Source organism: Trichosurus vulpecula, chromosome 2 (genome assembly GCF_011100635.1).
Source record: "Trichosurus vulpecula isolate mTriVul1 chromosome 2, mTriVul1.pri, whole genome shotgun sequence".
In the NCBI taxonomy this organism is placed as follows: domain Eukaryota; kingdom Metazoa; phylum Chordata; class Mammalia; order Diprotodontia; family Phalangeridae; genus Trichosurus; species Trichosurus vulpecula.
The window spans coordinates 259,981,250-259,993,616 of NC_050574.1; the positions used below are offsets into that span (position 1 = coordinate 259,981,250).

At 39.7% G+C, this 12,367-nt stretch overlaps 1 protein-coding gene across 3 annotated transcripts in view; it reads right to left on the minus strand.

The window, feature by feature from the left end:
- Positions 1-7,156, minus strand: part of RFTN2 (raftlin family member 2) — a 100,312-nt gene extending 93,156 nt beyond the window's left edge. For 2 of the 3 annotated variants that reach the window (XM_036742485.1, XM_036742484.1), the window contains exons 1-2: positions 7,070-7,156; positions 6,502-6,706 (exon numbers count right to left, since the gene is read on the minus strand). In XM_036742485.1, coding sequence (XP_036598380.1) covers positions 6,502-6,640 — 139 coding nt within the window. In that variant the 5' untranslated portion in view covers positions 6,641-6,706; positions 7,070-7,156. Of the gene's footprint in view, positions 1-6,501; positions 6,913-7,069 lie in introns of those variants that run through there. The other variant, XM_036742483.1, reaches the window with a different exon arrangement.
- Between the last annotated feature and the right edge of the window lie 5,211 nt (positions 7,157-12,367).

Sequence of the window (12,367 nt, forward strand, 5' to 3'; positions counted from 1 at the left end):
CTGAATGCCATGGAGCAAATGTCCCTACTAATAGTTCCTTAATTCCAAACCTTAAAATCACAACAGCCCATCTGTTTGTTAGGAGACTTTTGAAATGATTCAGATGGTTGATAATTTGGATTTGTACTAGGATAGTGAAGGCATAATAGAAAGTATGGGATAAATGTGAGAGATATTTTAGAGGCAGAATTTATAGGACATGATAATTTGTTGGATATAAGAGACAAAGGAGAAGGAAGTCAATAATAATCCCAAGATTGTGAACATGGGAGAAATGGTTAATGATGCTGTCACAGACAGAAATAGATTCAGGAGGAGGTATAAGTTTAGAGGTAAAGTTCATAAGTTTTGTTTTAGATCTGTTGAATTTGAGCTCTTGGTGGGATAGACAAGAAAGGATTTTCAGAAGCAATTGGAGATGCAGGTCCAAAGTTAGTAAAAGCAGTCAGGACTGGAGATTTAAAATTTAAGAGCTATCTAGATAGAGGTAGTGGTTGAAGTGAATAACATTTCCAAGGAAGAGTATAAAAAGGGAAGGCCAGGAACAGACTCTGAAGGGAGGATGAGGAGCCTTCCCTCAGGGAAGAACAGAGTAAGTAGTGAGAGAGGTAAAGGGAGACCAGGAGAGTGAAATATATCTTTGAAGCCAAGAGAGGAGAAAGTATCCAGAAGGAAGGAGTTATTGATAGTGTCAGAAGTAGAAGAGATCAAGGATTCGGAGGTAATCATTGACTTTTGAGAAAGTAATTTCAGTAAAAACTCAAGGAAACAGAAGGATTGGCTATAAAAAATTTATACTGAAGGAGATGGTATAATTGAAGAGAGACTTTTTTTTTAAGATTGGGGAGACATGAACATATTTATAAAGCAAGAATAAGCCAGTGGATAAGTAGAGATTGAATATATGAAGGAGAAATAAAGTTGAAGGGGTAAACTGAGAGGGGGAGGGAGAGACAGACAGACAGATAGACAGAGAAAGAGATACAGAGAGAGAATGACTGCTGTACCTAGGACCTGGAGAAGGTAGGAAGGAATGGAATCAAGGGTACAGGTAGAGCGATTAGATTTAGTGAAGAATAGGGATTCTATCCGGAGGTAAGGAGAACAAAGGGTATGTCAATATGTTGATGCTGAAAAATTTTGAGGAATAGAGGAAGGCAGTTGAAGAAGTTCACTTTAGACGGCCTCAATTTTTTCAGTGCCTAGGGCATGTACTCTGAGTGTTTGGGTCCAGGGTACTGTTAGGGTTGAGAAAAGAAGCAAAGGTTGGAACAATTCCCATGGGGAATGAGATAAGAAGTCAATGATAATCATGGAAAGATTATCAAGTAGTAGAAGGAATGCTATTGAGGGGTGTGTGTGTGTGTGTGTGTGTGTGTGTGTGTGTGTGTAATCTCATTTTTGTGGAGCACTCCCAGTGTGGAAATTCCCTCCATGCAAATTCCCTCCTCTATAACTCACTGCACTAGAAGTTGCCAGGGAGTATTGAGAATCACACAGTTAGCATGTTACAAGCAGTACTTGTATTTAGATCTTCCTGAATTAAAATACCAGACATTTTGTAGTGGGTCAGCTTGATTTCCTAATTTTTTATAGCGGTGCCCCTCAGCAGCATTTTTGGCAGGAGCAGAGACATTGGATGGTAAGCATTACCACGGATGAGAATTTGGAATGGCAGGGATGGGGCAGGGATACAGTAGTAGCTAGTGAAATATTATAATGGCCAACCATGGGATCAAGGCTGGGTCTGAAGTCAAGGGGAAAGCCAGAGTGGGGCAAACAGCTGGAGAGAATATTAAGAATATTAAGGGATTGAGTGCAGGTACAATAAGAGCAAAGAATAGATTTAGCGGGAATGAAGGAGTGCCAAGAGTGGAAGGACACAAGGCAGTGGTCGGGTTTGATGAAGGTGAAAAGTATGAACCAAATTGGTCTATCGAAATGTTCACTTCTTTATAAAAGGATCTACCTTTAAAATCTGAGCCTTTTATGTGATAGTCTTAATACTGTGCCAGCAACATCAGTGAATGGCTCTTCTTTCAAACAGTGGAAACTAAGGTAAGTTGTTTTGGCTGGAATGTGATGATTACACCCCTTAGTCCCTTTGTCCTTGTTAACTCAACAATGGCCACCCATCTTTCCATAATTCTTTAAGAAGAGAAAGAAATAATGTTGCAGGTTGTTATTAATTTTATAACTATGAGTTCTAGAAACATTGTTTAAAACATTCTCATTGCTTAAAGAAGAAAGTCCAAATGCTTAAGTCTGTCATTCAAAGCCTTCTACAATCTGATTCAATCTATTTAACTAACCTTACTTCTCACTACTCCCTTATAAAACTCTGGTCTTGTCAAACAGCCTCACTCATTTGTTCATGAAGGTGCCATTGCACATTCCTGTCTCTGTGTGTTGGTCCATGATATTCCATCTGTGAGGACCGTCTTCCCTTCTTCTCTGCTTGTCTATGTTCTAATCTTCTTAAAAAGTCCAGTTCAAGTCTTCCTTAATTACCTGAGCCCACAATGATATCTTCATTCCCTGAATTCCTGGAGCACTTTATCTATATTTATTTGGTACTTATATGCTACCTTGTATTATAATTTATCTTTTTCACCTATAGGTTTTGCCTCTTCTGCTTTGTAATCTAAGGTTCTTGAAGGCTGGCATGTGTTTTGGCCTTTCTGTATTCTCCTGTACTTAGGACAATGCCTTGTCTGTAACTGACTTTTCTATAATATTTTTGTTGTTTGTGATGATGATGATAATCTGTTGTTTTACTTCCAATGGAAGAAACTAGAGGCTTAATAACATTTTTATTTAGTAGAGTTTATGTTTCCTAGGAGGTAGAATAAGGAACCTATAATTTGATCTTTTACTATGTTCTATGACAAATTAATTTGCTTTAACAGTCAATGAATATTTATCAAAATTCTAAGGACAAGCATACATATACCTAATTTTGTTATGACTGACTGCATTCTGGAAGCCCAGTTGGAAGAAGAAAAATAAGAACATGTGCAAATATAGGATATTTTGCAGTGTTACTAGATGATATTCCAAGATCGTATCCCAACAACAATTCACAATCTCCTTTAATAAATGAAAATTTAAATCTTGTAAGTATATTGTCAGAAAAGTCATTATTAAGAACCAAGAATCTGCACTTTGAAAACCAATGCATTCAGTAATCAAATGAGCAGACTGAGTACGGCATCACCTAGCATACAGCTTAAGACAAAGCAGATCTACAGTGATTCTTCTCTGAGCTCCTTGAGGGCATGGATACTATTTTCTCAAACTTTTGTATAATCCCAACAGCACCTAGAATGTTGAGTGAAGGAAAGATAGTGTCTTCAACAAAGAGCATACTTTAAACAGTTATATAAATAAAAAATTATAGCTGAAATAAAGGTAATAGTAATTGGATGACTTTAACTTAGAAAGATTAATCTCAAACGATTAGGAAAGATGAAATGAAAGGAAAGACCTGAGTTTTGAAGGAGGAGAGGAAGTCAGAAGAATATTCCAACAGGAAGAATATTTCATTTAATAGCTTAAAGGCAGAAAAAACCAGCAACCTGCAGTTCAAGTCTCTTACTTTGTAAGAAGGTTTTCTGATTGCAGTGGAATATAAACAGACATACATTAGGAATTAAGGGGAATTTCCAGAGTGGGAAGGACTGGGAAAGAGTGTAGCATGAATAACAACAAGTAGTGTGTGTGTGTGTGTGTGTGTGTGTGTGTGTGTGTTACACATGTGCCCAAAAATAGATGTTTAGCGAGTTTAGAATTAATTTTTTTAAGGCAATTGTGAGTCTCCCTAGATTTTAAAGCCTATAGGAAGTGATGAGATAAAAACGATGAAATATTTCATTCATTTTAGCAAAAACAGCACAGTGGAAACTTCATGTAACCTTATCTGCTAGTTGACTCATCCAGATAAAGGCCATAGTACAGATTAGAAAATAAACAGTTCATTAAAATTATAATCAAAGTAACATGTGATGATAGGAGCTTCAAATAGTATTTTGCCTTCCCTAGAAGCCCAGTTCCAGATTTGCTCTTTGGGATGAAGAGTAGAGAAGGAAAAATCTGGCCCAGGCTGATAAAGATGATGAAGTTGAATGACGTAGAAAGCAGGTTCAGTGTGCACACTCACAGGTGTAAGCTGTCTCTTTTGTTTCCCAAAAGGTTGCTCTAAAATTACCCTCTGATAGCAGGAGATGTCACTACAATCCATTCTGTACAATCAGGACAAACTGAAAAATCAAATGCACCACATGGACCTCTCTGCTCAGTGATGAATGGGAGGCAGAGAGTTTTGAACACATCTCTCCATTTCCCTTTTGTCCATGGAGGTGAGATTGGGTAGATGGAAATAGTACAGGATAGCCAAGGCTCAAAAATGTATGGAGTGGGAAAGTTGTGGGAGCTGGAAGATGCTTTCCAATTCACAGGTATGGGCCAAATGGAAAAATATCACGTTTGGGAGAGGTAGTATGAGGAATGCAGCATGAGGAGAGTTTGGTGCCTTGCCAAATGGGAACCAGGTGTACATCTGGGTGCACACATCAAAGGTCAGCAGGCACATGCATACATCCATGTACAAGTGTGTATCTGTACTCCTCCCCCAATGATAAAGAACATCATTTTCATTTAAATATTCTATTAATTTCCAAAGGTAGTTCAAACAATAGGTAGGAGTAACAGTTTCCATGAAGAATGGTTTAGTTTGATAGAACCAGACTGAATTCTGATGCTATATTCATCCTTTTGATTCTGGGATAACTCATATTAATACAAACTTGTTTAATACTGTTATGCTATATCTGGGAGGGACAAGTTTGAGGCCTTCCTAGGATATTTTGAGTTATATGGTAGATTTCATAAAGAAAAGATCAAATAGCAAGTCTTAAAATGTCATTTCAAGATGGCTCTAGCCCCCATTTTTATAAATAGCTGAAAGTTTTTGAGGGTTACTGAGTGTGAACATGTATACTGTGGATTCAGGAAAACTAGTCTTAAATCTCAAAGAAAGCGGCTATTTAGAATATAAACAACATTATAATTTTTTTCATATATGATATTTTGGGAAAAAAGTATTAAGGAAAATTCATGTATTATTTTAGAAAAAAAAATTTACTTGATTTTAGTACCCAAATCTCTCATTTACAGTTGCCTACAATCATCACAAGTGATTTACAGTTAAAATAAAAATATGGTAATTTTAAAGGCCATAAGTAGCTTAAGAAAAACAGTCCCTTTTAAGTATACCTTAAAAAATACAGGGTGTTCCAAAATTTTTTGCTGCAGCTTTCAAAATGCAGTAAGATTTTTTGAAATCCCCGTGTACCTATAGGTATCTACATGTATTTAACCATTATTTATAGCAAAACACTATAATGGAATTTATATGATGGCCAATCAAATTTTTGACAAAGAACCATAGGGTACTCTATCAATGTTGTTATTATTAGTAGTATTAGCTACTCTTGCACAAAGGCATGTTGTTTCCTGAGCAAATTAAACAAATTAATAATGTGCTCTTATATTGAGAAAAATAAATATGGTTTTCTGTATGATGTGATAATTTAGCTTAGTATTAAACTTCATGCATCAATAGCTGCGTAGTTGATTAAAATTTAACAATAGAAACAATAGTTTAAAAATTGCTATTATCTGAGAATTTTAACATCCCCAAATGTTTTGGTTTTATCTTTTAAAAAGTTCTAGATTAAAGGGGTGTTTGTGTTAAACCCCCAATGGTCAGTTTTAGCAGTTCAATCGTCCAATATTATAAAGCCACTAAAGAAATAGTTAAATGTAAAATGTGAGGCCAAAGTATCTATGGAGTGGAGCTGCCTCCGTTCCCAGAGGGCTGCCATCTGGGGTTGTTTATTTGTGTTTTCAACTTTCTGGAACAGGGAGTTTCTCTGTTCCAGACAGGACACCCAGCAAAAGGAAGTTTCCTGCACTGAGCTGGCTACCGCTCAGCCATCCATACAAACTTCAAGTTTACTTCAGTCAAAATATGAAATGATCACTTACAATGATAATACACATAGAAAAAGAAATAAATTTTAAAACCTGAAAAACCGTTTTTAGCAAGCCTACAGGACTCAAATACATCTTGTGTTTGTCGCCAGGCTTTTCTTTCTTTCTCATACTGTCACTATGGTTAAGGCTAATTCCTCTGAAAACTGAACATATATCATGGATCCTCCTGAAACAGTTACTTGATTCAGTCAGCAAGGAACATTTTCCAAGCACTTTTGCTCAAGTTCCAGAAAGTACAAATAAACTAGGTTTAAAGAAAACTTTTAGAAGATAACTAAGAAATTGAACATGTTTTACTTACAACAACATTCAATTTAAATCATGAGGCTAGAATGACCAATCTGAATATGAGCATCTCTTTAAAAAAGGAATAAACCAACATCTAAAAAGCAGTAGCGGCTTCTCTTTGAAACAATTTAGGAGACAAAAAGAAGACAAAAATACCTTCTAAAGTAAAATCCAGCAATACATATTCATAAGCAAAGTCTGTCTTTGTTTCCACTTGCGGTCTCTTCAGTGTCGAAAATATTTTTCCCGGGCTGCTATCATCAGGGTCTTCTAGTTTTCTAAGTCCGCACCCCATGGCAAGATCCGCAAGGAATTAAATTGCAGGAAAGGGGGGGAAGCGCTTCAAATGCTGTTGTTCAAGCTGCAAAAAGAAAGTCACCAACTTAACTGCCTGGATTTTGTTTACAGCTAAGCCATAAACCCCCAATGAGAAAACTTTTGGGTCCCCGGTAAAAGGCTGAAGGCATTTTCTATCCATTTTTACGCAGAAGCATCGAACCCATGATCAAGCGACTGCTTCAGGAGAGAGGGCTTGATCTTAGAGAAACACACAAGCTGCAACAACTTAGCCGAGATTTTCCATGCCACGTCAATTTATAGCCAGCCCCCTAACAGCGAGGGCTCCGTTGCACAGGGCACTGAGAGGGCTTTGTCCGTCCCTGTTGGCGGAATCATAAGGAGGTGCTGGAATAAAGAGGCAAGAGGGAGACTTGAGTGTAATTACCTACAATTAGAAGATGTACTCATACAGTAGCAAAGAATTCTCCTTTGCTTTCCTCTCTTCCTCCAATTCTACCCCTCCTCCCTTTTCCACTACCATCAAGAAGGCAAGGGAGGAAAAAAAAAATTAGAAGGCTAGTCTGAGTAAAGGAACGAAAAAAGCAGATTTTCAACATGGTTGGAAATGAAGATCATTTCCAGAAAGGAAGTCGGCTTTGAGAGGAAACAGTTTCTTGCCTTGCAAAGGAGAGAAAAGAAAAATATTTTAGTCCCTGTTTGAAATTGGAGGATTTGTTTCCTGTTTTCTTTCCACATGAACTTCCTTTTTGCTAGAAAGGCACAGATTATATTGTTATCACATTATAGAAATAGAATGATGAAAACCTCCAACATAATGAAAGTGTGAACATTAAAACAACTTAATTCCAAAAGAGAGACAGTTTTGTGGATTTCCCCCTCTCAGCTCCTCCAAGTCCTCAAAATATGCTAGTACTTCTCTACTTCCAAAAACCTTAAAATATTTACTAATTAATGACAATATCTCTATAGCACCAGAAATGTCGTTGTTAATGAAAACTGACAATATTACAGTCAGGTATTTAACTTTGGCAAGGTACAATTTGTGTTAGATCAGTAGTAATGACTGTTGATTTCATCTTATTATCTATGGAGTAGAGAGGATTGATATATTTTCATATAGGGGAATGAAATGAAAATGTTAGTAGAAAAATATTTTAAATAATAACAATAACATACATCAATAGAGCATTTAAAGTTTACAAGTCCTTTTCTTAAAATAACCTCGTGAAATAAGTAGTGCAAATATAGTAGCCCCTTTTCACAGATAAGAAAACTGAGGCTTAAGAAGTTTAAGTGGTTTGTCCAAGTTGGGAGCCCCAAATTTCTTCATTTCCTAAACTACTGCACTCCTCTGGGGTTCTTTGGGCTTCTCCATCATGTCCCTAGGAACTTCATCACTGGGAAATCTCATCATCCTGTAGGATCCAGTCAGCCTAAATACTCATACCTTATCAGTGCTTTCTTCCCCTCTGATTGGAGAATGGCTATGTTCTCCCAAACCTCCTTTTGAGGAAGCGAACCCAGGCCAACCAGCTCTGCATTTTCCACGGGGAGGGGCACAGTCTGGACTCCACCATGCTTATGCACTGAGTACCTTCTTCCCCTCTTTGCTTTTCAGCTTCCATCTGTGTGTTTTCTCTCATTAGATTGTAATCTCCTTGTGGGCAGGGACAGTCTTTCTTTTTAGTATTTATATCCCTAGCTCTTAGCGTAACACCTGGCATATAGTCAGCACTTAGTAAATGTTTATAGACTGAATGACTGACATGGAATCAGATGAGCTGAGTTAACTTCTGGCTCTACACTTATTGCCCATGTCACCTTGGACAAAGTCATTTCCCCTTTCCAGGGCCTCAGTTTCTTCATCTGTAAAATGAGAAGGTTGAACTAGATGATTTCTAAGATCCCAACTCTTGATCATGTGAGATTGTTTTGCATGGTATTCATTGTAGTATTTGTGAACACAGGCCACTACTGTGGCAGAGCATCTATTTGAAGCATTTAACTCTGACCACTTGGTTTAGGGTTTTGTATTTTTAAAGAATGATGATAAAAACTTTGTTAATGGCTTACTTTATGCCTAACACTATTTATTGACTGACAGCACTGTGCTAAGCAATGAAAATAAAAAAATAGATGCAGGCAATACAGTTCCTGCCCACAAGGAGCTTATATTCTAATGGGGGAAGACAGTGCATAAAGGGGAATTAGGAAGGGATGGGCACATATAGGGCATGGTTTGGAAATGACTGGGAGGTCTGGTTTTGGACTATACAAAGTCTTAATGTCTCATTAGTAGTTGAGGCACTGGAGAAAAGGCTGGCACCCCATGGCAGGTTCCAAGGTTCTAGTAGTAGATGTTTAAAGAGGATGGTCAGAGTGTAGGAAGAACTGTGTGCAAACATCTGGGAAGTAGCAGGAAAGTGTGGCTTCAATCAAGTAAGGTTTTAATTTGGGTAGGTATATGAGTCAGGTTGGTGTGTTGGAAAGAGCATTGATACAGGTCCAATAAATAAAAAGTCCTCAAAAAAAAACCCAATCGTACTTAAGAAGATTTGAGTTTGAATCAAGTTGTGCCACTTTCTGGATGTGGGAGCTTGGGCTAGTGACCACTTCCAAGCCAGTTTTTTCATCATTTTGTAAGGTAATATTAGCTCTTTTATATGTGAACAATGTGACTCTTAAAAGGGACAAAAGAGCTTTTGTGTATGAAAAAAAAACCCACATGTGAAGAAAGTTTTCAGATAAAATGTGGAGAGACTGACATAGACTGATATGAAGACTGGATTGACACCTCTCCCCGCCACCCCCCAAGATGAATGGATCGAGAGGAATTGTTGGAGGGCAGAGAAATGATTGAGGCTTAAAGGCATTGTGGTCTCCCAGATAATAATGTGACCAGCTTTTTACAGTGTGGAAGATTATAACTCACAAAGTGGTAAATCAAATAACTATTTGGAGGCTATGAGAAGATTAAATAAGGATTGTCAGTTTAATAACTAATAGAAAGGTGAGTCACTGACAACGAGGAGGCTGTGATTTGAGGAGATGCTAGCAGTAAAGAAACCAAGTGTGTAGTTAAGCCAGGAGGAGAGTGAGCTTACCAGAAGTTTCCAGCTGTTGTGTTAGGAACACATTGTGTTGACTGGAGGAGAGGAATCACTTAGAAGATTGAAGAAAAAGCAGGGGCACTCAAATGAATGGGGCAGAAGTCTGGCAGTTTGAGATGTTGCTCTCTAGTGCCACCTACTGTTTGAGAAAGGAAAACCCTTCAAAGGTCCTAGTTGGTTCCTTATTGGCTTCCCTAGACAGGAGAAGTAGAAACAAAGGGGTAAAGACACTGTGAAGCTTTTTTTTTTTTGGCTGTAGGAAGGGATTTGAAAGTGATTGGAGTAGGCAGGCTTTTACTGAGGGAAGAGCTGGCTGAGTTTGTTTCTATTGCCAAACACCAATCTGAGGAGCTTTGCAGTTCTCTGGATTGAGGTAATGGTTTATTAATACAATGACATATCACTTGCTTAGTGCCCTGTTAAGGGTGATTGTGAGTTAAAAGAGCTTGTCACTTTTTCATTAGCATGAGAAGAAAGGACTTGCCTTACAGGAAGCTGGTAAGGGCTAGAATGGAAACGGATAGCAGAGAAGGGGTTTCACTTGATGTACATGATTCCTGAAGGGACCAAGACTATAAGGCTGACTGTTTATAGTTGTGAGCTGGCCTGAGCACATAAGAAGGTAATAAGCCTTTTTACATAGTGCCTACTATGTGCCAGTCATTGTGCTATGCATATTATCTCAATTTTACAGTTGAGAAAACTGAGGAAAACAGGTTAAATGACTTGTCTAGGGTCACATAGTAAATCTCTGAGATGGGATTTGAACTTGTTTTCCTGACTCCAGGCCCAGTTCTCTAACCACTGTACCACCAGCTACTACTGGAGAAACATGAATTTCTCTACTCATGTGCCTCCTTGTTAGGTGTCTCTAAGTGTATGTCCACTTTCTTCAGGGACATTGTGTGCACCAATGGGAGAGTGTGCCCAGATTTATGGTTGGATTGTAATGCTTTGATTATTTTACTTGCCTGATACTGAGAGATATGATATAATTATTCTTCCTTTTCCCACAACATTAAGTATATGTTTTATGTTTAAGAGCCGATGGTCTTCTTCCTCCTCCTTTCTCGGGCCTCAGCCAAGCCGGGGCCGGAGCCTGAGGTGAGTGGAGCCTACGAGGTCGGGGTAGGTAGCCCTGGTCGTTGCTGCCCCCCCCCCCCCGCTGGGGGCCGGGAGGAATCATCTGTGGAGCTGCCCTGGTAGCCTGCGCCCAGCATCACTACCTGGCCCCAACCAGGTCAGTGCCTCTGCCTCCCCAGGATGAAGAAGGGCTCTGGATGGTCTCTCCACACACTGAGCCTGCTGATTGGATCTGAGCTTGGATGGGCACAGTCCAGCCTGATGGAAAAGAAAACCAAGAAAGTGGAGGAGATGGCCCTGAGGCTGGCTTGGGCTGTGGCTGGTGGGGATGAGAAGATAGCAGTGAGCTGTGCCACCTGGCTGGCAAAGCATTGGGCTCTACTGACACTGCAGCTTAGATCAGAGGTCTATTCCAAACAGGAGATCAAGTTACAGGTGGGTGTGGAGGATGCCCAGATGCATACTCTTCACATCTGGCTGATGATGCAGCCCAACATGACAGTGGCTTCTCTGAAAGACAAGGTCTTTCTGGACTATGGCTTTCACCCAAGCCTGCAGAGGTGGGTAATTGGCCAGTGGATGCCTGTGACCAGGACACACTGCATTCCTATGGGGTGAGACAAGATGCAGACTGGGCTTACCTCTACCTCCTGTCTGCCCACCACACCCAGTTTAGGCAGCAGGCGCTACAGCGGCAGCGGCAGCCCTGGGTTCTAGAAGACTTGGGCTTCAGAGACCTTGCTCTACAGTCTTGGGGTGCACAAGAGCCCCGAGCCATGGAATCTCAAGAAAAAGTCTCTGAGGATGCTGGAACTACTGCTCCCACTGCTGTGGAAGCAGCCCCTGATCCTTCTTGGAAAGTAGGGGGCCAAAACAGCTGCTGGAACAGAGAGGCAAGCTGCCTAGCAACCCTAAACCCACTCCAGCAAAAACCTGAAATTCATATCAGCCTGAATCCAGAAATTCAATGAGAAACTATACTAAGCGATTTCTTCCACACTAGAACTGCACAAAAAGTCAGCAGAGCATCACCTAGGCAATTGTAAAGGGGGCTGTCAGTCATTGGTAGCCCAGCCACTGGAGAACTAGAGACTTGTATACCTTGCAGGGCCTTGTGTCTGGAGACAGCAACTACCAGGTTAGTTGTAAACCCAAGGAATCCTTGGAAGCCCTGGGGGGACAGCAGCAACCAGAGTGGTCCCTTAGCACATAGGCCTGAGATGCCATAGTGGGCTCTGAGGATCCAGCACTCTGAACTTCACAGGTTCTGGGTTGAGGGTGAGGTGTGGGTGCTTATCCCTGGGAAGATGACAGAAGATGAAGGAACTCAGGGGATCTAGGGAAAGAGCAAGCAGGAATGACCACCCACTCAAAAATACAGCAAAGAGGTAAAGCTCGGCCTAAAGCTCCAATCAGGAACTAAAGATGGAAAAATGAGTAAAATGACAGTGTTTTAAGATAGAAACAGCATCAATAAAATCTCTCAATCTGGATTTGAATTCTGCCTCTCACATTTACGTAGTTATGTG